At 42.3% G+C, this 27931-nt stretch overlaps 1 protein-coding gene across 12 annotated transcripts in view; it reads left to right on the top strand.

Annotated features, from left to right (window-relative positions):
• Sh3kbp1 (SH3 domain containing kinase binding protein 1) overlaps positions 1-27931 on the top strand; it is a 362797-nt gene that overhangs the window by 303948 nt on the left and 30918 nt on the right. For 11 of the 12 annotated variants that reach the window (XM_060375097.1, XM_060375099.1, XM_060375100.1 and 8 more), the window contains 2 exons: positions 2817-2897; positions 5590-5749. In XM_060375097.1, the coding sequence (XP_060231080.1) occupies positions 2817-2897; positions 5590-5749 (241 nt within the window). The remainder of the gene's footprint in view (positions 1-2816; positions 2898-5589; positions 5750-27931) is intronic. The other variant, XM_060375093.1, reaches the window with a different exon arrangement.

The following is a 27931-nucleotide window of genomic DNA, read 5'->3' as shown; positions in this document are numbered from 1 at the left end:
ATCTGCTTTTGGGAAGCAGAGGGTCAGTTTAGTGATGATTGTTTCCCGTGGAATCATGTCATTGTATATGAACAGAATTTCTGAGCTATCACTGCCTGTCCTAGGTGGTTATAGCCAAAGTTTGCACTTACTTCACTTCCCCCAACAAAAAGATATTTTTCTAGCCATAGATACTTTCCCTCTTGATTCTTTTCTAGTATTGAAAAAAAAAATACTAGTTTACTCATTCTATGTAGATTAGATATTAAGGTTGAATAATATAGGAAGAAGTGGTCATTAAACAGTAACTCACTTCACAGCGGATTCTCATACATAAAGATGATGAGTCATGTTTCCCAATGGAACTCTTCTTTATAACATTCGCAGTTCAATGTGGAGAGAAATTCATTTTTTCAATGACTATTTAAGTGGTTTATTTATTTTTTTAAAGAAACTGAAGAGAGAAAGGGACAAGGAAGGATATGAATTTAATCAAAATACATTGCATACATGTATGAAAGTATCACAATGAAACCCATTTTCTTGCACAATGAATATATATTAATATATGTGTATATATTTATATATAAATACTAATTTTAGTAAGAAACAACTAAAACAAAATTAAAACTGTATTTAATTTTAAAAATCCATAATTATACATATATATATATCACATAATATAAAGTAGATGTAAATTATCAGATTTTAATTTTTATACATTATTAAAAGCTTTTTTTTTTTTAACATCAGGTCTCTCACTCTAGCCCTAGATGGCCTAAAACTTGCTTTGTAGCTCAGGCTGACTTCTAAGAAGTGATTTCTCTACAAAGTTTTTTGGGGAAACCACCAATTTGGGGGGAAAATCTATTGAAGATTACATATCTGCCTGCCTTCCTGCCTTTCTTTCTTTCTTCCTTTCTTTCTTCCTTCCTTCCTTCCTTCCTTCCTTTCTTTCTTTCTTTCTTTCTTTCTTTCTTTCTTTCTTTCTTTCTTTCTTTCTTTCTTTCTTTCTTTCTTATTAAGAATTACAGAGCTTGACCTAACATTGGGTGTTTATTCTATCTCCTAATCTGCCCCACTGACATTGAACAGTTCCATTTTGCCACCTAGTGGCTCTATATAAATATTTTATTGTCCTAAAATTAAAACACATTAATTGTGTGCTCTTCTATGAAAACCCCTTCCTAGAGGCCTTAGTAATCAGTTGAAACCCAAGGCATTGAAGTGAGAGCAGTCTGAGGATTGAGCAGGCTAGAATAGAGTAAGAAGGACCAGACTCTTGGAGATAATGGGATTGTCTTTAGAAATGAGACTATGTGGTAGCATGGTAGACAAATTCTTTTTGAAATAATTTTACCAACATTTGCAATGAATTTCTGCCAGGTAAGGCACAGCTGCAGCATTTCATCTTCCTGCTCTTTTATCCAGAAGTATAAAAAGATAATTTCTTTGTAATGAGGAAATACATAGATATTCATATTCCCATCACCATCAACTTCCTTTTACCAAAAAGAACTCAGATCTGTAAATGATATAAATCAGAAACAGTGTTTAATGTATAGTACCATTAAAGGTAGTCATGAGAAGTATATGTTCAGTGGAATTTTAAGATTTTTGGATGTCTTGAAGCCTCATATTTCCAATTTCAATAACTAACAGCCATCCACACAGCCAGCAGGTGGACGGTCAGGTACTCCTCCAAGTCTGTTAGAAGAGTGCTTTTGACTGTCTTGTGCTTTAGCTATTTCCTGGTGCTCTTACATGCTGGAAGCCAACAGCAATGATGAGGACCTCAGATGAGGGAACAGTGGCAAGCCACAAGAGCAAAGAACTATAAAATGATGTACTGGGAAATATGTAATACTTGAAAATTCAGACAGAGAGAAAGGATTTAGGGAAAACCACTATAACAGATCTGCGTATTCCTCAAAATTATATTCTAGAAACTATTGCTGTGTGACAAACCACGCCAACTTTAGTGGTATAAAATACCGGTCTTTCTAGAGCCATAGATTCTGTGGTCTAAGAATGTGAAGAGAGCATGACCAGAATGGTGAGTTTCTATTCCATCAGGCTTCTCCAGGGTAGTTGACCTCTTACATGGATGTCCAGCATTCCAGCAAATAAAGTGTAAACTGGGTGGCCTCATATAACTCAGCCTTGGAAATAGGGTGGAATTAGTTCACTAGTGGTCAAAGCGTTCACAAGGCTAGCCCCATTCTGGCCAAGGGAATATAGGCCTTACCTTATAGTGCAAACCTATTAAACAATTCCAGGCCATATATTTAGTCTATTACAAGAAAGAGTTGAGATCCTTGTGATACCTGTTCTTATTTATAAAGTCTAATATGCTTGTTATGATTTCTTTTATGTGTTCTACACATTCTGCCTGTCTACTCCATTACACCCTTTGACATTTAATGTCCAAGGAAACAGTATTTAACTATTTAGAAAAGACTATTGGTGTTTTTATTAATTAAACATTCATATGCATACATATCTTTAGGAGAGTTTCCCTTTCCCTCTCCTTTTCCTTACCCCCGATATATATCCCTAGTTGGCCTAGAACTTGTAGCGATCCTGCCTTGGCCTCCCAAATGCCGTATTTCTAGGCACATACCACCACACATGGCTATGCAAGCCAATTTCATGACATAGACTAGAAATAAGTTCTGCTATGTTTCTGAACAATCAATAGGCCGCATATCACCATCAGCCACCTCAGGGGGAAAATCTGTTGCCTTTGCTGTACTTGCTAAATATTTAGATGTAGATGTGTCAACTAACGAAATACAGAAAGCGTGTTCTGATTGCAATTAGCTGTTCCATCCTAGGTACCACAGAGAGAAAACATGAACTTAAAAAGATACCTCCTGAAAGACCAGAAACACTTCCAAACAGAACAGAAGAGAAAGGTATGGGATCAACTCTTCATTGACACACCTAGAAAAGCAAGCAGTGAAGCTGGCTCTCATGGCGCTAGTCCTGATTACCCACACGATTTTTTTTTTTCCTTTGGAATATGGTGATTACAGGTGTGGTTGGATGGCTTCCAAACAGCTCATTTCAAAGTAAATACGAGAGGGTTGTGTGGCACTTTATCGCAACGGAGTTTCTCATCTACCATTGCCATCATACCTGCATCCCAAAGATGGTGGTTTGTAAGCTCATCAAGGGCCCTGCACGTATCTGATGCTTTCCATATAATCCCTGAACTTTTCTCAGTGTTTTTTGGAGAAGGCTCATTCACCACTGATGGGTGGTCTTGGCTTGCTGAAATTCCCATTCAGATAAATAAAAACTCTTATCCTTGGTCACTGCTGGGCCCATGACTCTGGCTAATAGCATTACAGACACATGTTCCCAGTCAAGAATATCAGAGGAAAGAAGGGAGGCATGGTCATGGAGGGAAAAGCAACTCAGTCTCATAGTCTTCAGAGAAAGATTAGAAATTCCATTGGCAGAGAGGTCTCTTTAAACCTCACACAGACCAGTTTACAAATGTGCTTGATTCCCATCACTCTGCCTGTCTTTCCCAAAGAAATCTGCATGCCATGGAAGGGCTCCTTTTTAGCAGGTGTCCACATTTTGATTGATCATATATTTTAATGAAAAAATGCTATGTTATTATGAACAGGAAGCCAAGCAAATTCCTTTTTAAAAAGCAGTTATTTTGAAGCCACAAGAGAAATAATGGATTAATGAATATAATTATCTGAAGGTGCTCCTTGGTGGCCTCATGAAATTTTATTGTAGGATTTAATATTTCGCATCAGCCTGCTGAAAATTTTGCCAACATTGCAAGCTGTTTAAGATATATGCCTCTTTCTTTCTTGGCGAGCAGGTAAAATTTGAGTCGTTAGAACCTCATTGTGAAGGCCAAGTCTGTGTTAGAGATCATTGGGAAAAAAATTGCTATTTAACATATGCCAAATCAACAGCTCTTTGCTAAAAGAATATACTGTGAAATTACTAAACACCTGCCCCCTGTCCTACAGGAGGACTAATATCTGCATCCCAGCAAGGCTCTGTGATGATACTTGATCCCCTATCCATGCTGGCTGGCTTATAGATGGATGTGTGAACAGACATTCTCCTTAGCTGACCCAGTAGCCACACAACCCTCACTCTTCCTCTCACAGAGTCCTTGTCCTATGCCACAGTGAGCCAGGGAGGCAGAAGCCCTAGTCAGAAGCAATAGGGCCTTTGGGGAAGCAGTGTCTCAGTCTTAGTGTCCCAGTGATGTCAGCAAAATCTATATCATGTCATCCTGCAAGTTCCTGGCATTCCCGTCCTTATTCTCTTCCTGTTGGTCAGCCAGGGAGTTAGCCCTCCTTCACCTTTTAGCTTAGCCCCTCCTTCTCAGACCCTAGTGTGCCAGAAACTGAGTTCTTATAATGTCAGATTGGGGTGTGTTTTCCTTTAGAAACACAATAAGGTCAGTGATACCTGTACAGTACCCAAGGAGGCATCTTAAGTTGTTGCCACTTATTCTGGGTTGCTTGCCAATGAATGGTATTCTGAAGAGATAAAAACTGGAATTTTGCCTGTGCCTCAGTGGGCCATACACATTCAGTCTTCATTAGTAAGATTACGAGTTAATGGTTTTTTCATCATATACAAGGCAAGGCTAGATGGGAATGGGAAAACTGAAGTTGGCATTGAACACCCCCTAATTAGACTACCAGATCTGGATTCAAGCTCTTTTTAAAAGCTGTTTCACTCCAAAAGCCGAGCCCCAAATCTGAGAAGTCCCATTTTGTCTTCCAAGTTCAAAATATGCATAGATATTCCCAAATGAGCTCTTTCCCAACTAGTTTCCTCCTAATTGGCTGATGAGCTTTGCAGAGGTTCATCTGAGAGCTATCGGGTCCATTTTTCCCCACTATAACCAGTAGCAGGTCATGTGGATCATAGAGTAAAGCCCGTCAACTGTCTATGGAGCATCAGTTGTATGCCCACAGTGTACAGGCTCTTAGGGCCATGTTTTGGCCAGGCTTTGAAGGTTAAGTAGGGGCTTGGTTAGGTCAGTGGTTAAAGTAGCAGCACTAGCAAAAGCCCAGGAAGAAGTGAAGTCCTGTTTTATTTGTGCCATTACAAGGACTGTTCCCTCTTGAATAAATGGCTAAAAGCATAGGTATCCTTGGGGAGTATTTATTGGGTAGTTTTGGTATACAATTTGCAATATTGGATTTATGCTCACATTTTCATAATCAGTATCACTGGTAGGAATATTACAGATGTTTTTTAATGTAAAACAAATCTATACATATTCTCTTGTTTTATCCTTATTTCCATGAGGGATTTCAGTGGAATATGAAATTCTTTCCATTTTAGTTTATTAAATAATACTAGAATAAAAAGAAAAAAATAGTGAAAAAAAAAAAAGCCCAGGAAGAAGAAGCCCAATGAATTATGGTTATTTCTTAGTTGAATGAATAGGAGTAAATGGTAAATGGTGCTCTTTGCTATCAACTTTGCTCTCAAAAATGGCAGCAATATGTATTTTTTTAAAGCAGGGAATAAACAATGTATATCTAAATGTTGTCACTGACATGAGGTCTATCTGTTTTCTTCCTGCTTGCTTCCTCAAACAATGACTTAAAGAAAGACCAGAGAGAGAGCCAAAACTGGATTTACAGAAGCCCTCTGTTCCTGCCATCCCACCTAAAAAGCCTCGGCCACCGAAGACCAACTCTCTGAACAGACCTGGAGCACTGCCTCCAAGAAGACCCGAGCGACCAGTGGGCCCATTGACACACACCAGGTACTGCCGTGCCCTCACCAAGGCGGGTAGGCATGGCATGAACCCAGGGAGCAGCGAAGTAATGGGGATCAAGCTTTGTCTAAAGATTCCAGCCTTTTTTTTTTCCAGTGAGGAAGTGGTTGCGAAGTTGTAGAGTACAGTGTGTATTTCAGGATCAGTAGATGAGGCCTGGGCACAAACCCAGGGCATTTTCCTGGGCTTTGTCCGAACAAGGTCAGCTGCCTTGCAGACTGCAGATGCAGGTGGCATGATCTCCCTAACCCCCTAGATGACTTGGCACACATTTGCACACCTTGCTCATTATAGCTATGTCCCCTAACTCTATAGCTCTTCCGTGGTCCCTCGAGCTATGCCCTAGGCTCTCTTTCTATGCTTTACTATATAGCATGATGTGGAATGTAAAAGCTGCATGACAGATTTTCCTGGGGTATGTGTCTTTGAGCTCAAAGCCCCTCAAAGACGTGCCTGACAACATGGCAACATCTTCATTGTCAAGTCCTTCACTGGCTGTCTGATATATGTGTTAGTAATAGAACATCCGAGTTGGTACCATGCATTCCAGAATTGCGCAGACAAGAAACTACTGAGTTCTCTCCACTAGTTCTTCCATCAAACTTTCTACTATTGCATATATGTCTAACACGTGTTAGTGTGATGCAGCAGAGCAAGTCAGCGGCCTGGAGATCTTCATCTGTCTCTGCCAACACCCTGAAATCTGTTCTTATGAGCTGTTCACATGATAAGCATCGTATGCGCATTCTGGGGTCCTGGGTTGAAGGCAGGCAGCCCTTCAGGCTTGAATCTTAGTCGACCTCTTTGTGAATTGCCATCTTCCCAACCTACCTTTCACCATCTGTAAATTGAGGGTGATCCTGAAATTCACCTAGGTACAATATGCAAACATATAGCACATGCTTATAAAGTAAGAGTATGTCCATTGTCAACTATTAGACTGTGTAAACTACAGTAAGACAATAGTGTTTACTTAATTTTTTTTTTAAAATGTGGTAATGTTTTTGCGTAACACATTTATCATCTTAACCTTTTTAAATGCATGCTTTGAATGAAGTATATTCACATCATTTTGCAGTCATTTCTACAATGACTAGGCTAGGTGCAGCTTTGCAAGGCAGGGGAAACGTGTTATCCCTGCTGAGCTAACAAGCCAAGAGGTCACACTCACTTCCTGCCTCTGCCTAGCTCTTCTTACCCTCTTGGATAACTGCACCTCTATAGCCATTAAACAGCATCTCACCATTGCTGCCTCCCTGTAGTCCTAGAAGTGATTTTTCTATTTACAGTCTCTGTGATTTTTGACCCCTAGGTACCTCATGTAAGTAGAATCAAAGTGCATGGCTGTTTTCACTTTGTACAATGCACTTACTGAGTGTTCATCTGTGTTGTTACTTATAATAATAAGAGCAACTAATGCCCTACCAGCACTGACCAAATACAGAGATACTTTGTGGCCTAAATGGCTGAGAGATAGCAGAAAACAGCCAACAGCATTGGATACTGACATGTCCGTGTATAGGAGCCTATCTGCCCAGCTGGGCACAGAGCGATAGGCATCTCCAGAGCATGTGAGTTAGCATTCTGTAGGTGTTGTCCTGAGGTTCAGTTGAGCCCCCGCGTCTGTGACATGGCCCTTGTGTGAGTGAATCGGATCATGGCCTCAAATGTTCTGGTCAGGTCCTTCCTGTTCTGATGGATAATAAAGAACTCTTTGTACATGATGAGGCCACTTGAAAGCCCCAATAACTTGAGCAACGGCCACAGCAGTGGTGTGCTCATCTCAGAAGCTAACACAGCAGAGGGAAAAGGTTATGTAAACCAAAGTGCTTCTGAAGAGAACACGAGCTATCCAAACAGAGAGAAGATGTAGAGCAGGAAAGATCACTCATTAGTTCGTAGCTGACAAAAGGCCAGCCAAGGCCACGTGCTGCCAAATCCTGTTGGTCTGCAGGGACTACACATATCCCTGTATACTTAGCAGCACATCCTAACATATCCCTGCTGCTTTTGAGAATGAGCGAATCAAACTAGCAGTGGCCTTTTTACTACTTCCTTGTGCGAGGGTTACCCTCGCCGTGGTGGTTATAGGCTAGGTGCAGCTTTGCAAGACAGGGGAAACGTGTTATCCCTGCTGAGCTAACAAGCCAAGAGGTCACACTCACTTCCTGCCTCTGCCTAGCTCTTCTCAGCCCTCGGTTCTCAAATCTGCTTGTGAGGTGGGAGAGCAGGCTACAAGAAGGATATACACAAGGGCCACCTATATACATAAACGAGTGGGAAGCGTAAGTTTTTAACATTGTGCCACCTGCATAGGCTGTGAGAAGATGGAGATTCATTAACCCCTACTGAGCCTGAGTCTGCCCAGCCCCCAAGGCATTACTATGCAAAAGGGTGAGGAGTGGAAGAAAGTCCCCTGTTCTTGCTTAGCTCATTGAAAGGAGCCATTTTGTTCCCTGACTCTGTGGCTCTCCAACTTGACCAGACTCCAGATCACATAAAACAGATTGGAGGACCCCATCCTGTGGTTCTTACTCAGTAGACCTTTAATAGACTTGGGAATTTGCATTTGTTTCTTGTGGTTTTGTTTTATTGTTTGTTTGTTTGTTTGTTTGAGACAGGGACTCCTGTATCCCATGATGTCCTTAAACACGTTTTGAATTCAGTAATGACTCTAAACTTCTAATCCTCCTGCCTACACATTCCTAGTGCTGGAATCGTAGGCATGTGCCACCATATCTGGCTTCTGTGGTGCTGAGGATTGAATCCAGGGCTTGGTGAACACTAGGTGAGCACACTGCCAACTAAACAATAGCACCAGTCCTGGAATCTGCATTTGTAATGGTTTCCAGGTGCTGTTACTGCTGCTGATGGTGGAACCTACACCCTGAGGACCACCGTTTTACGTTCTCCTGAGCTGATGTCAGTGGTTGCCCACCCTTCTCAGAACCCTCTCGTGTACCTAATGATAGAGCCCGAGCGCCGTGCCAGTCAGCATGTCCTCCTCTAGAAGCCTTCACTTATCTTGCACTCTTGCTCTCTTTTCCAAATGCCTTGCACCTCATGTTTGATGTGATTCTAGGCCTGATATTTTGCCACTTGGGTTGTACCCACACCTGGACTCCTTGACTGGATTTAAAGCAGATCAAGAGTGTGTTTTGTCGTTGCCACATGCCTTACGGTGTCGAGCATATGGTAGTGGCTCATTTAACAAGCACTTGTTGAATGCCATAGTTCTTTAAGTGGGGAATGCCAGTGCTTGTATTGCATTCCTTTTGCCTCCTCTGTGTTCCTTCTCAGCCTCCGTACGAGCTCTTTACCATGTGTTCCTTAAATTCAGAGTAGCCTACTATACCATCAATTTTAAGAGGCAAAAAAAAAAAAAAAAAAAAATTAAAGATCGAAGAAAATCTCATTGCCTCTTAGTACCTATTGCATGTTACAATTCTTCCTAAGCAATTAGATTAGAAAAGTATGGCATATCTTAGTTTTCAGAGTTGTTTTATTCTGCCAAATTATTTGTGGTAGGACTGTGCCAACTGTATTCAAGTAGTCCTGTGCCGGTGTCCCTCTACAGAAAGGGCACTGTGTGCTGCATGAAACAAATCTTTATCAAGATTTACCTGACCGGATGGCCGGTAGGCTGACAGACAGATGATTAAGTAAAAGGACACACAGTCCTTCCTCGCTGGCAGCTCTTACTGGTGAAGGAGGCATTATAGCATCAGCTGCTGCGTCTAGGCTGGAGCTCTTCAGCAGCCAGCAAGCTGACTGTATGTGACACTCACAGAAGAGGCTTCTTCTGTAAGCAGGAATAAGTATTTTCAAGAAAAGGGATCTCTACGGATGAGAAGCATAGCTGTGTTTACACGGACACACTCAACAAAAGTGCATCCAGGGCTCACTGTGTGCTGAACACCATTCTGGATCTTAGGGAGGGTAGGCTCCCATGTTCCTGTTCAGTTCTTGAGAGTTCTATTCAGGGACACCAGAAGGGCACCAGCAAAGAAGCTTGTGTCCAGTCTGAATGAGATGAAGCACATTGTAAGGATGTGACAGTGATTGCTGTCTTCCTCGGGTCTTTACATCTCTCAGCACTGGTGAGAATGGTCCTCTAATTTCTCTAAGGTGCAAATGTAATTTTTAATATGAAAAGCTACTTCAAAAACCATGAGCAGGGTTAACTTTCAAAATGGTGAGTGCCAAGCACAGTGGTGGCTCACATGTCCTCCTTGCACTTGCCAAATGGAGTTGGGAATGTCGTAAGTTTCAGGCCAGCCAGGAATAAGTAATGAGACTCTAATTCAAGGGTGGGTGGAATACCGAACAAACAAACAAAACCTGGATGGTGAAACTTTCTGACTTACCTCCTGCCTGCTGCAAGCTCATGTGCACTGAGTGGAGGAAACAGGTAATATCCTGACACATAAGCGATAGACACGGGGTGTGAGTGATAGACACGGGGTGTGAGACGGCAGGGAGGGAAGAACAGCCACAGCGTGGAAATGAGGAAAGTTTCCCTGGGCTAAAACTGTCCCTCAGTTGTAGTTGGGGTCTTGGGGATTCCTCAGTTATTCTTTCATGGTACATTAAGCTGGTTTGCCCACCTTGTGCAAGCCACCCTGTAACAAAGGTGCTTGTGAGCCAATGAACATTCCGTCTACCCTGTTTTGAAAGTCAAACATAAATAGATCTCAGTTAACTTCCTATACTTACATCTTGGTGTGTGTGTATGTGTGTGTGTGCGCCAGCGCATGTGTTTGGGTACATGTGTGCGTGTGTATGTGTGTGCTTACACACAAAATTGTGTGGGCTTGTAGGTTTAATAGTTTCTGTTACCAACTTAATCTTAATAAAAACAGATTCAGAAGCCTCTGTGAGAAGAGAGCCTAAGACTCTGCAAAAGGGCCCAAAAGAAAAAAAAAAATATATTTAAGGACTTGATGGGGAGAAGTAGGTTGACATCTGCTCTAGATATTGAATTTAGTAGAAGGCAGAAAACTGGAAGCCTGGGGAGCAGAGCAGGTTTGCCCTCAAAGGAAGGAAAATAGAAGCAAAGTAGCTAGAGGCTCTAGATGAAAACAGGTTTTGTCACTCCTTACCAACTCAGCCACCTTAAGTCATAATCAGTTTTCTGTTTCTTCTAAAGAATGAGAAACCTAGAGGAGGACTTTTGCTCTGAGGGGAAAGATAAATTGATGATTGATTGATTGATTGATTGATTGACTGACTGACTGATTTACCTACTGCAAGCTCACATGCACTGAATGGAGGAAACAGGTAGTACCGTGACGCACAAGTGATAGACATAGGGTCTCAGATGAAAGGGAGGGAGGCACAGCTACAAGGTGTTAGGGTGAAGTCAGGTAAGCCAGGGTGAAGTAGGAAAAGTTGAGACCTGAAAAGGATATACAGTCTGTGGCGAGAGGAGAGATTCATGCTCTGTCTTGGAGATGAGACCAATGGAAAGGCACCTGTCCACAGTCCACAGTGTGTAAGACCATGGCTATGGACGGCTGAAGGTGAATGAATGAAGGTTGTAAGCACTGAAGGATTAGGGGAAGGAAGGGCAGTGTTGGAGGTGTATCTCCAAGATGGCCCTCATAGAGGCTTTAGAAGATGACAAGAGAAGGATGAGGCTAGGGTTCTTTAAGCTAGCATCCTCCCTGATGGCCACTGCTGTGTTCAGGAGGTTGATGACAGTCTGAGATAGAGACTTAGCACATTGTGAGCAGATAGTTTGGACTCCAGAAGATGACAGGACTTCTGAAAGATGGTGAGAGGTATGATTTTGATGTTGCAGTGATAGAATGGCCAACATAACCTTTACTTTGGTTTGTGCCTGAGAACGTGAGGTCAATGCAAGCCATTCAGTGAGGGGGTGATAGATGTGGGGGAGATGATTACTTAAAGATCAGATCTCCCAGGGGGATGCTATCCATTGACTTGGGATGTGAAAGAGAAGTGATTCTAGAAACTGGGCATAGAGTTGTGAACGTCAGGTCCAATAACCCCTCAAACCAGTGTTACTCTTTTGCTGTGGCCAAATACCTGACCAAAACAGAGTAAAGACAGGAAGCACTTATTTGGCTCATGGTTTGATAGGGCCATCCCATGATTGTTTGGCACATGTGCTTAAGCAGAACACTGTGGAAGCAGAAGTGTGGGATCAGAAGGCTGTTCACTTCATAGTGGACAGGAAGCAGAAAGACAGGAAGGAGTGGCACTATGAAATAACCTTCAGAGGCACACCTTCAGTGATCTGTTTCCTCCAGGAAGATTCTATCTTCCACTGTTGCCACAGCTTGCCCCAAATAGCAGTATCAGGTAGGACTCAAGGGTTCAACCCATGAGCTTTTGGGGCACATGTCATACTCCAACCATAACACATAACACCATGCATTCTACCTATGGAGGACTAGAGGCTCTGCCAAGAGGATTGTGGCACAGGAGAGGGCAGTGCAGTGGAGCTGCATTTCCCCCCATTTGTATTGATTGCAAGTGCCCAAGATCTTAGAGAGAAATGGGTAATAACTGGTTGATGGGCTTTGAGACACTTTGGGTTGAGGTGAGGCAAAATTTTCATAAACATTTATGCAGCAAATGTCAACAAAGTGCTTAGAGAAGAGTCTCTTGAGACCAGCTTATCAGTATAGAAGTTAATGTTTGTGGCAGATTGACTAATTCTTCCTGATTAGTTATGCACCTCAGTTACAACTTAGCAGGAAAGAAGCTTCTAGGTACTGACTGGCATGAGGTATATATTAGTCTTTGTGTCTACCAAAGGAAAGCATTAAGAAGACCCTTTTTGGTACAAGGAAACCAATGGGTATAAGTGTACCTACTGATTAAGAAGAAAAAAAAACTAGTGAGTGAATGCATGTAGATGCCCTGTGTATTTGGCCTATAAGATATGCACCAGGCTGCTTAGGTCATCACTTTGAGTTTAGATTACTTAAGTGCTTTCTTTTGAAAAATTGTAATGATGCCTTTAGTGATTGTCTTAGTACTTTTTTTTCCTGCAAATTGGAATGAAAGCATATCTTTAAAATTTTTGTTTTTCAATTATTTTTACTTATGTGTATGCATGTGTGTTTGTGTTGGAGTATGCTGACTAGTTTTATGTCATTTTGACACAAACTAAAGTCATCTTAGAATAGGGACTCTAAATTGAGAGAAATGTTCCCACCAGTTTAGCCTGTGGGAAAACCTGTGGTGCATTTTATTGTTTGATGATAGAGGTAGGAGGACCCAGCTTACTGTGTACCATGCCACCCCTGGACAGATTGTCCAGAGTGGTATAAGAAAAGTGGATGCTGGCAGCAGACAGGAGAGTTGGCCCTAACAGGGTCATGAGAGCAGGAAAGCTGACCCTGACAGGGTCATGAGAGCAGGAGATCTGTCTCTGCCTCTCACCAGGGCAGCGAAATAGAGCTGACCCTGATGGAAGGGGTGTGGGTAAGCAGTCCCAAGGTGGGAGTATGGGAGAGCTGGCAACTTGTCTGCCCTATGGTGACATGGTGAGGGAGAGATGATCTCTCGCCCCTTGCCACTTACAGAAGGCAGGAGAGCTGGCCTGGAGGTCATCAAAGTGAGAGAGCTGTCCCTGCCCCTCACCTGCTGCAGGACTTCGGGAGAGGAGGCCCTGCAGGTCACCTTGGCAGCACAGTAGAGCTGGCCTTGGATGTGGGCATTGTGGGTGAACCAACCCCAAGGGTGTGAATGGGGGAGAGCGGCCCTGCCTCTTGTCTGCTGGGCACTGGCCTGGGCATGAAAAGATACCCTCCTCTACTCCTTAGTTCCTCATCATTTATGGCAGGCAAGAGAACTGGCCTCAGGGTCATGAGAGCGGGAGAACTACCAATGTCCCTTACCAGCTGCAATACTCAGAAGAGTAGGCCATTCCCTCACCTGGGAAGCAGGGTAAAGCTGGCCCTGGTAGCAGAGATTGCTGGTGAGCCAGCCCTTGAGGGCATTGGAACAGAAGAGCTGGTAGGATGACCAGCTAAGACACCTCTCGGGCCTAGATCTAGGGCTTTGAATTGGCCCATCCCATTATCTACCCCATCGATGAACTGTTTCAGTGTATGAAAGAGCCAGTCCTACAGAGCCAAAACTACAGGATCACCATGACATAGTGCAACAACAGTGAGGTTCCAATATGGATAGAGTAGCAGAAGTCAGAGGCCTTGTACCAGACCACTGACTCATTGCAATGAAGATTTGTAAGCAGAGTTGTGGACAACAAGGTGTTCTATGGGACACACCATGACACACTGCAGCTTACATTAGAAAATTTTTTTTCTCTGTTGTAAAGGAGGTTGCAAGGGTGGAGGGCAGGTACAAGGGGAGGGGGAGATGAGTGGAATTGTGGTGCATGGTGTGAAATTCACAAAGAACCTAGAAAAAGTTTTTTTTTAAGTGGATGATTCTGTTGTATTCCATTGTGGAAATCTGAGCCCAGGGGTCTTTTCTGAGACTGATAGTCCAACCAAAGACCATGCATGAAGATAACCTAGAACCCCTGCACAGATGTAGCGCATGGCAGCTCAGTGTCCAAGTGGGTTCCCTAGTAATGGGAACAGGGACTCTCTCTAACATGAACTCAAGTGACTGGCTCTTTGATCACTTCCCCCTGAATGGGGAGCAACCTGACCACAGAGGAAGACAATGCAGCCAGTCCTGATGAGACCTGATTGGCTAGGGTCAGATGGAAGGGGAGGAGGACCTCTCCTATCAGTGGACTTGGAGAGGGGCAATGGGAGGAGATGAATGAGGGAAGGAAGGATGGATGGAGGGAGGATGGGATTTGGAGGGGACAAGGGTGGAGTTACAGCTGGGATACAAAGTAAATACATTATAATAAATAAAAATTATATTTTTAAAAAAGTGAATGAACAAGCCTTGGAGAGCAGGCCAGTAAACAGCACTTCTATGGCCTCTGCTTTAGTTCTTGCTGCCAGGTTCTTCTGACTTCCCTGAATGATGGACTAAAAGCTGTAAAATAAAACAAACCCTTTCCTCTCCAATTTTCTGAGGTGAGATGTAGAAAGGGTCTTTTTATTTTTAATTTTATGCATATGGGAGTTTGCTTGTATGTATGTCTGTGCACTGTGTGCATGCAGTACCCACAGAACCCAGAAGAAGACATTGGATCCCCTGGGACTGAAGTTATAGAGGGTTGTCATTGGCCATTTGGGTGCTGGGTCTAGAGCTCAGGTCCTCTAGTGCTCTTAACTTCTGAGTCAGCTTTTCAGCTTTGTGTAGAGAATTTAAGCATGTCAAATCCTAACTACTGGCATGGAAACTTTAGAGACATCACCAAATCTGTTTGCATGTTCCCCTCCTTTGAATGAATTTAATGGAAGGATTTTCTCGCGTAGTTGAAAGCAGGCCATGTTCTGGATCCCCCAAGGAGGTAAAATTGTGGACACCCTCAGCCAGTAGACCAGCAGGCCACCAGGGAGTAGAAACACACACAGTATCCCCTAGAAAAAGTGTCGGGAGGAGGAGGCTGGGGATGGAGCAGGGCTAGCTCCATCCCATATGATGCAGAGGAGTACCAGCAGGCTCAAGGGAAGCTTCTCATACTGTAGGTATGTCTACATTATGTGCTGACTGAATTTCCTTTGCATATGTACTCCTTTCTCTTTCTTTGCACCCACACATAACAGTGGAATTTGTTTCCTGTAGGAAAACCTAGCAGTATTGACAGTGCTTAGCTCTGACTAAGCCACATTGATTTATCTGCCACTGGGTGGCCAGGATCGGGCAGTGAAACATTAGGGAGTGTTAACACCTTACAGTGCCATTTGGTTTCTAACATGCTTTTTCTACCGCTTTTTTTCTTTGTAATGCTCTTCCCCTAAGTGGCACCCTACAAGCTGTCCTCACACTTGCACACTGATGCATTATCTCTCCTCCTGACACTGACAAGGCTATGGGCTCAGCTTCTTTCAAGCCTCTTGCTTGCCTTTGAAACACCAAGATGGGGAACTATAGATGAAGCTTCCCGATTATATATTTTTGATATTATTATTTTTATTTTTTGGCCCTTCTGGGGTTGCTAGGCTTGTTATGCCCTAGCTGGACTCTGAAGGGAGGCCTACTTCCAGGTGTCCTTACAGAGTCTGCTCAAAGACAAAAGATTAAGGGAGAAATGGAGTGAGAAATGCCCTATCACCTTCCAACATGCCTTTGCCTTCTATAACTAGCAGACCTTGTTTGTGTTCGTCTCAGTGAAGACATGCATTTCAAGGAGAGGGCTGCCAAGGAAATCGCTCTGGTTCATGGTTCTTATGGCCCTGGTATTACTTGGGCAGTCCCATACCTCGGTGGGACTACTGTTTTAATCTTAAAGTCTGTGGTGCCCGGAATACATTTTGTCTATAAGATGGGTATGTGGAGACTCCGAGCTCTCAGCAGGACATTTGGATTGCCTATCCCTGGGTGAGGAGAGAAATCCCTTTCAAGTGCTGAACAAAGGAAACGTGTTTCGTCCTTTCTATATTGTGGGGCAGAGCGGTCCTGAAGGATGCACTCCACGTTTGCTGTCTTCATACATGTTGTGAGTCCCCTTTCAGTTGATAATCTGAGAGCAAGAAAAATCCCCTGAGGAACAATATATGTGCATGTGGAAGCTCCTTTGTGCTATTGCCATCTCAGGTATGCTAGGAAAAGACAAAGCTGGGCATCAGGAATCTTCCATTCGGTTCCTGCAAAGGCCTGTAACAAAGTGGGAAATTGAACTGGGTGGTCCCTGCCCAATATCCACAGTCAGAGTGGAGGTCTGTGATGGTAAGCAGGTAGCCAAGAAAGGGCGGGCGGGCAGGGGGTAGTTCACTTGCTGCCCTAGTTTGCTTTCTGTTGCTAAAACACTGAACAAGGTCAATTTGAAGAGGAAAGTGTTTCTTTGGCTTAAGGGTTCCAATCCATATCCAGGCAGTGCTGGTGCCCACCTTTAATCCCAGCACTTAGCAGAGATACGTGCATCTCTGTGAGTTGGAGGACAGCCAGGACAACACAGAGAAACCGTATCTCAAAAGCCAAAAACAAAACAAAAGTTACAATCGACCGTGAAGGGAAGCCAAAGCAGGAACCTAGATGCAGGAATTGTAGCAGGGATCAGGAGAAATGCTGCCTACTTCCTTTCTTAAAGCATCCAGGACCACCAGCCATGGGTGGCACTGCCTATAGTGAGCTCCCTATCTCCCCCACCAATCATTAATCAAGGAAATGCTTCTGTGGATTTGCCTGCAGGCCAGTGTATTGGAGGCAACTCCTCAGTCTGGATTCCCTCTTCCTAGAGAGGCCTAAGTTCGTGTCAAGTTGAGACAAACTAACCCGTACACTGCCTTTAGCTTTTGCATGTTGGGGCCATCGCCGGACTGAGATGTTGTTGGGATGAGCAAGGAGTGTAATACATGTTTTATCCTAGATGGGGATGGTGAGTAAGATTGCCTAGCTGGGAGAAAGAAAGAATACAGGGTACACAAGCAGTTTTTCTGTGATCTCATTTTTTTTTTGGCATGTGCAATCATCCGTATGAAGCCACAGATCCCAGGTGGAACGAGAAGTAGTGAAAATTAGAAGACTCATCCTGTGTGCCTTAGTAGTTGCCTGCACATGGGAAATAGGGCCTTTAATTTTTCTTAACAATTCCTTCTCAACTCTGGCCTCTACCCCATAATGTTTTTACGTATCTAAAGCTGAAAGATTTGCATTATGAGAGCACTTTTTTTTTGAGGCTAAGGAGGCTGCAGTGAAATCACCATACAGACTTAGAATCTTATTCTGTAGGAGCTACCCTTTCTTGCTTTATCCCCATATAGTTCTAGAAGACTGAGGTCTGCTTGGTTTCCTGTCATAATGCTGTGCTAGTGGTGCTGTCATAGACTTGTTAGTTTGCTTCTTTTGGCTTCCTGTGCTCTTCAACACTGTTTCCACCCCACATGTCTTGGCTTAACTGTCCCAGCTTGGGCTAAATTAGGCCATTGCACTGGCTGAGTTCATGTTCTCAAGGGCTGCACACTGTTGTACGTCTTCCACACCTTACTCTCTGCATGAGTCCAATGTTGTATCTCAGGTCCAAGTAGGATGAATGGGTCACACTGGGTACATGTTTTTGTCATTGTTGTTTATTGTCAACACTTCTTAACTTGGGAAGTAATAATTTTTTACCCAGCTGGGAGTGAACTAGGGTGACACAGACAACCTGGTATCATTGATAACTTGCTGTCCCCAAGGCCAGCTTTTCTTCCTGGAAGACCAAGCAGCTGAATAATAAAGCAGCTTCAGCGGAGACAGGAGGATCAAAAATTCAAGGACATTGTTGACTATATAGAAATTTCTAGGCCAACCTGGTACACATTTAGACACATGTGAATGAGTGAATAAGTGAGTGAGCTTAAAGAACTGCTCTTGATAAGTCTCTGCAATTAGACTTAGTACTTTCAAGTCTAGATCCTGTCACTTTAATACTTTGATCACTTTTCATGGGCAACTGACTTAGCCTCACTTATCACTATATAACGAAAGACACAATATCACAGGGGCACGATCTCAGGAATCAGACTATTCTAGCAGAATGTGAAGATGTGTTATAAGGTTTCATGACCACAGAAGCAGGATTGGGCAGAGAGAAATTTAAGTGGCGATGGTGGTTCCACAAGTACCTGTGGGATCCATGAGGCACTTGGTAGCTAAAACAGTCCAGTTGAATTGTGCCATGTTGGCTAATGAGGCTTTCTGCAACCAAGTCTGTCTCTGGAAGGACTGAAAGCTTAAAACTGCCCATGACAGCATTCTTATTTTTTTCTTATTTATTTATTTATTTATTTATTCCCTTTACATCCTTGTAGCCCCTCCCTCCTCCCAACCTAGCACTACCCTGTCTCCCTCCTTTTTCCCTTCCCCTTTCCCTCAGAAAAGGGGAACTCCCTTTCCCATCCAGCCCAGCTCATCAAGTTGCATCAGGACTGAGCATCTCCTCTTCCCCTGTGGCCTGTCAAGGCAATCCTGCAAGCAGGAAGTGATCCAAAAGCTGGCAAGTGAGTGACTGCCCCATGCAGTCTCCACTTCCCTTACTAGAGGACCCACAAGAAGCCTAAGCTGCCCATCTGCTACATCTTTGTAGGGGGCCTAGGTCCAGTTCATGCATGGTCCTTGGTTGATGCTTCAGTCTTAGCAAGCCCCTCTGGGCCCTGATTAGTTGGCTTTGTTGTTTTTCTTGTGGAGCTCCTGTTACTTCTGGGTCCTTTTCTCTTTCCTCCCACTGTTCCCCAAGACTCCCTATGCATAGACCAGTATTTGGCTGTGAGTCTGTTTTAAGGCACTGTTGGGTAGAGAGCCTCTCAGAGGACAACTCTGTCAGGCTCTGTCTGCAGGCTTAGCAGAGTATTGTTCCTAGTGTCAGGGGTTGGCACTCTCCAATAGGGTGAGTCTTTGGTTGGGCCAGGCATTGGTTGGCCATTCCCTCAATCTCTGCTCTATCTGCTCTATCTTTATTCCTGCATATCTCATAGGCATGGTAAATTTTGGGTCAAAGTTTTTGTGGATGGGTTGGTGTTCTCCACCCTTTACTAGAAGACTTGTCTAGTTAGAGGGTGTCCTCTTCAGCCTCTATGGTCTCTGCTACTAGGAATCTCTGCTTGAGTCCCCCCAGGAGCCTACCCTGACTTAGGTTTCCAGCTTGTCACAGAGATGTCCCCACCCTCAGTTTCTCTTTTCTCTACAGACCTTCTGTTCTCTTGTCCTCAGGTCTGATCTCCACCTTCTTAACTCTCTGTGCCCCTCTCCAACCTTGTTTTCTCTCTTCTGTCATTACCTCCGTCCGTTCTATCTCCCCTTCAGAGTGAGATTTATGCATCCTCCCTTGGATCCTCCTTATTACTTATCTTCTTTGGATCTGTGCCTCGTACTATGCTTATTTTGTACCCTATGGCTAAAATCCACTTCTAAGTGAGCACATACCAAGTGCGTCTTTCTCGGTCTAGGGTACCTCACTCAGGATGAGCTTTTCTAGTTCCATCCATTTACCTGCAAATTTCATGATGTCTTTGTTTTTAATAGCCGAGCGGTATTTCATTGTGTAAATGTGCTATAATTTCTTCATTCATTCTTTGGTTGAGGGACATCTGTTTTTTTTTCCCAGATTCTGGCTATTACAAATAAAGCTGCTATGAACATAGTTGTGCAAATGTCCTTGTTGAATGATGGAACGGCTTAAAGCTGCTATGAACATAGCTGAGCAAATGTATTTGTTGTATGGCAGATCAGTTTCAGGTATATGCCCCGGAGTGGTATAGCTGGGCCTTGAGGTATGGCTATTCCCAGTTTTCTGAGAAAGCTCCAGATTGATTTCCAAAGTGGTTGTACACGTTTGTACCCCAAAGAGCAATGGAGGAGTAAATGATGGAAGGGTGAGCTCTTTCCTCTTCTTTAAAGTTCAGTAACACCTTTCCTGGAAAAAAAAAAATAGTGCCCTGTATTGAAAAGACTGTGGTAGAATAGAGACCATCAAGAGCTACATCCTTATTGAGTGTCAGCCACTATAGACACACACTTCAGTAAATTTCAGAAATTCTGCTATTTTTCAGAACTGAAATTCATTAGCATTGTTGTAAAGAGGCTAAAAATATAGTGAAAGGCATTTACAAATAGACATTGTAAAATGCTTACACACCCACAGTCTGAACACTGTCAAAACACCAGCTGCAGCTTCCTTACTTGGAAGGATCAGAACTTTTTTTAAACTACACCTACTGTGTTTTCAAAATAGGCTTACTTCTGGCCCTAGAGAGAAGAGCATTTCAACTGAAACCTGTGTCTAGCTCTTGGCATGAGGGATCAGAGAGCTCAGTTAGAGAGAAGAACCACTATCCTAGCCTCTTTATACAAGTATGGCCTGTGTTCTAGAATCTGGGCAAGAGTCACTTGAGAATATTTAGTTTTCATTTCTTCAGGGTGGTTCCTCATGCTTCAGCCTATACAACCTGCAGACAAATCTCAGAAACATGAACTGTCCCCTTAACCCAGAAGCCCTCCCTAGCAAGAGTTCACTACATGTCACCCCAAATGCCATTTGAGAGGAAGCCACCCTGACACCTGGAACAATAATACGATTTTTCCTTTTATAAAACCATCAGGACAGAGGTCCTGTAATTGAGGATAGAGCCTCTAGTAGCTATAAACAATTTGCAATATTATTTTTCATTTGTATTATACTCTATATTCCTAGCAGCTGTGAACCCCAAATGACCTTTGCAGCAAGAGTTCTCCATTGATGGCCACTGTGGCAGAATGTGTTCAGTTCTTTAGGCTTAAAGCTGTATTCATTTGCTCAGGCTCTTGTAACAAAATACAATAGGCTGAGTAGTATGAACAATAAACATTTATCTTATAGTTGTAGAAGCACCTCCCTTCCACCAACCCTCTTACCCTAGGTAAGAGAGAGAAGGCTAGTAGGAAGAAGGAGTTTACTTTTCCTGGCTGTTTAGGGTCAATGGGTTCTTTGGGGGCTATACCAATCTCTATTAACAGCAAACGCAGTGGTCTTCTCTGTCTGCCTTCTCCAAGCTGCTGCGCTACAAAGCATCTCTTCCGTGTCTACCCAGACCACCACACCGTCTGTCTCTGGATACTTGCATATGAATTTCTTAAGAAACAAAACAAAACAGCAATAGAACAACTCTACATTTTGAATAGATTTAGCTTCCTGTAGCTTAATAATTAACCCTACATCCTTTTTATCCTTAAAAATTATAATGAAAATAGGAAAAGTAAAAGAACTCTTGATGGTCCTTTAGAGGGAATCCTGCCCAAACTAGCTCGGCAGTCATGCACCCATATTCAGGAGAGATTAAGTAACCTAGCCAAGATCATACAGGCGATTAGAAGCGAGTTCAGAGGTAGTTCAGATGTACTCCTGGCTTGGACCTTTAAGCATAGGATTCATAATTTCATACATCTTGACTGATTCCCAGGAGAGATGGCTACATTTGACCACCTGTGTTCAAGACAATTATTAAATCAAACTTGTTGGGTAAAGCCCAGGCTATGCCACCTTTTACTGTGACAGTACTGTTGGCTGTATTGTGTAAGTCTTTAATCACTACTGGTAAAGGAAACTTTTACATTTCTTTTAGCTTTACTTATTTTTATTTTACTCATGTGCATGTGTTACCTGCATGTACAGATGGGCACAGCATGCATACCTGGTGCTTGTGGAAGTCAGAAGAGGTAACGTTGGATCCCCAGGAATTGGAATTACGAATGGTTGTGAGCCAGTGTGGATGCTGAGAAAAAAAACCCTGGTCCTCTGCAAGATCAATGAGTCCTCTTAAATGCTAAGCCAGCTCCCCAGCTCTCTATTAAATGTCAAATGCAAATAGAAGAAAGGGATATTGAAAGATGGCTCAACAGTTATGAGTACTTCCTGTTCTTCCAGAGGACTTAAGTTCAGTTCACAGCAACCATGTCAGGTGGCTCACAATTGCCTGTATGTCTACTTCCAGGGAATCCTGAACATACACAACATACAAGCAAATGCACATCCACATGAATAAAAAGTAAAATAAATCTTAAAAATAAATGGAAGGAAAAAAAATCCCCTATAAACTTATTCCTAAGACAAGTATTATTTACATTTTTAAAAAATTATTGCCCATATTTTTCTTGTGTATGATTCAGCTTGATTTTTGTCAATCATAAACAAGTGCTATCGTATAGAAAATAATAAAACTATATAACTTGGGAAAAATGCATCTATTGTACAAATGTATAATACATTCCCATTTCAGAAAATTTTAGCCAGTGCTCCTGGATTCCACAGAGTTTCTTTTCTTTATTTTTATCTTTTGCCACTGAGCTAGGTAATGAAAATTACTCCTCAGATTTCCCAGGAATAACTAGCATACATAGTCTTCTACTCTTAAAAAGAATGCCTCTTCCTAACACATAAGGGAGGTGTGTGGGTGTATGCATGAGTCTCTGTGTGTCACTGTTAACCTGGCTTTGTTCTCTAACAGTGTCATCTAAGCATTCATTCTTGTCAGAATAAACCTGTTTATCAGTGCCATTGAAATGGCTCATACAAGCCTATCAAGTGTCACGGTTTAGTCAAATGTTTCCTTAGATATATATATAAAAAAAAATATCCCATTGGTTATTTTTTTTTCTTCACTTTCACTTCATTGTAAACAATACAACAATTCGTGGAACCCACTAATTACAGGCTATTTCTTTCGCACAGTCCAAACTATGGCTCAGAACTTGGTTCCAAACATATGAATACTTAAACTCTATACCCTACTCTAAAACCTTAATTTTAGTTTTAATTTAAAATAGTTTATATCATGGTATGGCAGGTGACATAAGCTGGGAACACAGAGAAAACATTGTATAATCTCACTTTCCTGTGGAATCTAAAAGTGTCATATTCCTAGGAGTAAAATGATGGTTATCAGCAAGTGATAACAGGGCATTGTGGGCAGGGGAGATATTGGTCAAAGGGACAAACTTTAGTTAAGTAAGAGGAGTAATTCTTGTTAACTTGCCACACAACATGGTAATTGTAATCAATAATAATGTGTTATATATTTCAAAGCAACTAAAAGAAAGGATGATTAAGTATTTTTACCACAAAGAGATAACTATTTGAGCTGATAGATAAGCTAACTAACCTTATTTGATCAGCCTGTGATGGATACATGTATCAAAACATCCATCGCATTGCACCTTATAAACAAAACACTGTTTACCTCTAAAAATGTCTATTTGCACTTTATTAAACTTTTTCATATATTTTGATCATATTTTTTTCCAATTCTCTAACTTAAAAATAAAGTTTTAAAAACATAATTAATTCAATTTATTCACTTTGTATCTCCTCTGCAGCCCCCTCCCTCATCTCCTCACAGTCTTACCCACCTTCCCTCGCCTCCTCCTATGCCCTTTCCCTAGGCCCCTGATAGGAGAGCATCTCCTCTCCTTCTATCTGACCCTAGCCTATCAGGTCTCATCAAGGCTGGCTGCTTCATCTTCCTCTGTGGCCTGGCAAGGCTGAACCCCCCCCCCAGGGGAGATGATCAAAGTGCAGGCCACTGAGATCATGTCAGAGACAGCCCCTGTACCCCTTACTAAGGAAACAACTTGGAAACTGAACTGCCCATGGGCTTCCTTTGAACGGGGGTTCTAAGTCCTCTCCATACATGGTTCTTGGTTGGAATATCAGTCCCCGCAGCCCCCCACACACACTGGGCCCAGATTTTTTGGCTCTGTTGTTCTCCTTATGGAGTCCCTGTTCCCTCCAGATCTTTCCATCTCCCTCTTCTTTCATAAGGATACTGACACTCTGCCCAATGTTTGGCTATGAGTCTCAGTATCTCCTTTGATACTCTGGTGGGTAGAGTCTTTTAGAGAGCCTCTGTGGAAGGCTCCTGTTCTTGTCTTCTCTTACTTCCAATGTCTATCCCGTTTGCCCTTCTAAATGAGTATTAAGCATCTTCACTGGTGGGAATGTAACCTTGTATAACCACTTTGGAAATCAATCTGGTGCTTTCTAAGAAAATTAAGAATAGTGTTACCTCAAGATCCATCTATACCACTCCTAGGCATATACCCAAACAATGCCTCACCATTCAATAAGAACATTTGCTCAACTATGTTCATAGCAGCTTTATTTGTAATAGCCAGAATCTGAAAACAACCTAGATGTCACTCAGCCGAGGAATGGATACAGAAAGTGTGGTACATTTACACAATGGAATACTACTCAGCAATTAAAAACAAGAAAATCATGAAATTTGCAGGCAAACAGTGAGAACTAGAAAAGATCATCCTGAGTGAGGTATCCCAGAAGCAGAAAGACACACACAGTATATACTCACTTATAAGTGGATACTAGACCTATAATATAGGAGAAACAAACTAAAATCTATAGTCCTAAAAAAAGATAGTTTTTGTTTGTTTGTTTGTTTTTTAGTGATATTTGTGGGGTAGGAAAGGAGGGTATGAGAGGAGTTGGGGACAGGGAAAGAATATGTTGTATGGAAATTTTAATAAGACAATTTTAAATCATGAGGACTATACCTATGTACCTACAATCATATACCTTAATTGTTACTGGTTTTGATTAGTAATAGTATGATAATATGCTATACCTTTCTGTAAGAGTAATTTAAAAAAGAAAAAGCTAAAAGACTGAAGTGATTGCTCGTTCAGTAAAGTGCTTGCATGTAAGCAAGAGGGCCTGAGTTCAGATCTGCAGCACTTATGCAAAATCTGAGCACTGCTGTATGTATCTGTAACCCCAGTGTTAGGGAGACAGAAACAGGTGGATCCCTGGAGCTCATTGGCTTATCAGTTTAGATAAATTGATGAGTGAGATGAGTTTAGTGTGAGGTGCTGGGCATACTGGTACATGCCTTTAATCCTAGCATTCAGGAGGCAGAGACAAGCACATCTCTGTTAATTTGAGGCCATCCAAGGCTACATAGTGAGACCCTGTCTCCAAATGAATGAATGAATGAATGAATGAGTGGGGAGTGATCAAGGAAGACACCCAATATCAACCTCCACAGGCACATGTACACACATGCATGTAGAACACATATGCATACACCCACTCAAATGCATACATATGTGCCCGCACAAATATGTAAAATCAACTAAAAGGCAAAAAAAAAAAAAAAACCTATATCCGAAAGAAAAACAAATACATATAAAAGAATAAAATGGTTGAGTCATATAATCACAGAGAAATAAAAGTAGAACAGTAGCAGGATACCCTGAGCATAATGATGGGCAATAGAAGTTATTTCCAGTCCCTTGAGACAGGCTCTCATCCAATATGAAACTTCTAGCATTAACTCAAAGAAGTCTGCGACAGCTACAAGACTGACTATAGCCAAGATCCATCACCGAAGGACATGTTCTAAGGTAGCCAAATTTTGAGGGACATATGATTAATTCAGAAGCAAACCCCCTTCTCCCCCTCAAGAGGTCCTCTCGTGTACTCCTCAGCTACCCACCAGAATGTGAGACCACTTTGCATTTTGATAGTTTGCAGAAGCCTCCCTTCCAGGATCTCCAAAGCCAAGTGTGATCAAATATACTGATAGAATATTTACATTTAAGTTTCCTTTGCTCCCCTATCCTTTGGCCTTTTTTACTTATAATAATAATGCTTCAGTGTACATCTCATGCTATGGTATTATATTGTATTCTTTAAGGAATGCTGATAAAAAAATCTGTGTTTAGCATGTAATTTCCCCCTAAGTATTTTAATTCATTTTATTTTAAACGTAGGTTGCCTGCACACAAGCATAGGTGTGCCCACACACAAGTATATGTGTTCCGACACATATGAGTGTAGATGCTGGTGAGGCCAGGAGAGGATGTCAGAATTTACCTACCCAGCATGGATGCTCAGAACTGAACTCAGGTCCTCTGCAAAGAGCAATACAATCTCTTAACCATCTCTCCAGTCCCCTCATTTCTTTTTAAAAAAAACAGTTTGATTTATTTCTTGCAGTCCTGTCCATTGAATTCAGAGCATTGCATGTGCTAAGCAAGAACTCTTCTACAGCACTGTATGCCAAGCACAATTTTTAAATTATTTTTAATGGGAAACTAGTTAATTGTATTTCAGTACACATATAGCGTGTGTTGATCCTATGAGGATAATTGGCATATCTGCCATCTCGGATAGGAATTACTTATTTATATTGGGAATATTAAAAGCCCTATTACCTGTTTTGAAATATTTAATTAATTGCTGTCAACCACAGTTTCTAGTCATTAGGAAGTTATTCCTATGTCCATCTGTGATGATTTATTATCTTCCCAATTCTCTTTTCTCTAAATCTTCCTCAGTCTTTGGTACTCACTGTTCACTTTTCTATTTCTTTGAGATCGATGTTAATTTTTGTTCTTTTAAAAATATTTGTTTGTTGGGCTCCCTAGTTAAGGGGAGTAGGGGCTGCCTCTGACATGAACTCAGTGGCTGGCTCTTTGATCACATCCCCCTGAGGGGGAGCAGCCTTACCAGGCCACAGAGGAAGACTATGAAAGACAGTCCTGATGATTTCTGATAGGCTAGGGTCAGAAGGAAGGGAAGAAGGATCTCCACTATCAATGAACTGGGGAGGGGGCATGGCAGGAGATGAGAGAGGGAGGGAGGGCAGGATTGGGAATGGATAAGGGTGGGCCTACATCTGGGAAACAAAGTGAATAAATTGTAATAAATAAAAATTATATTAAAAATATTTATTTGTGTGTGGGTATATGTAGGTCAACACACAGCTTGATGGAGTTGATCTTTTCTTTTACCTTTATGTAGTTTCCAGGGATTGAACTCAGGTTACTAGGATTCCATTACAAGTGGCCTTTACCCATCTTTTACCCATCAGCTCTCTCATTTCATGTTGAGGATCAGTCCTTGGATAACCTTATTTAGAACTCATCTCCTTAACAGGGTCAGAGAGCTCCCCTTTGTGGGGGAAGTGCAGAGACATCTCAGGCTAGTGTACAAAGAAACTATTTATTTCCTTATTCTAGAGACTTATCCCCATCTTATATATGGGCTTCTTCCAGCCCAGATGGTGAGAGAAGTCACTCAGGTAATAATGGGCATAGAATTGGGGTGGGGCGTGACCACCCAGAAGCTATCTAATTTTATAGACTTGTGCTTCAGTGCCAACCTTCAAGCTGCCAGATTTCAACTTGACACCTTGTGCCTGTCAACAGCCTGGCTGATGCCTCAGGCCCGGGCAGAGAACCTTTTTTCTCAAGGTTAAAAGTAGCTGACCTTTGACAAGAAACATTGGCTTAATTCTGTGTTCCTTAAAAGGGAAGCTGCTAGCTTGCCAGTGCTTATTTGGCCATGGGGCAAGAACAGGCCTGTGCTGCATCCTGTGGAGACAGCGGGCGGGTTTTGTGGCTAGAAGTGCATTGGCAAAGGATCATTATTAAAATAGCCATCTTAGAAAATATGTACAGAACAGAGGGACATCCAGTCTGCTGGCCAGTTTATACCACAGTCCATGTGGTTGGACAGCTCCTTGGTTCTCACTGTCTCCCTTTGGCTCCCTTTACAGGTAACAGTGCCATTAGCACCACACACAGCACTGTCTTTAATGTGTGCGCAGCAGGAAACTGGACAGAATGACA

This window comes from Meriones unguiculatus, chromosome X (assembly GCF_030254825.1).
Source record: "Meriones unguiculatus strain TT.TT164.6M chromosome X, Bangor_MerUng_6.1, whole genome shotgun sequence".
Lineage (NCBI taxonomy): Eukaryota > Metazoa > Chordata > Mammalia > Rodentia > Muridae > Meriones > Meriones unguiculatus.
This window is presented reverse-complemented; position numbering and strand designations above follow the sequence as displayed.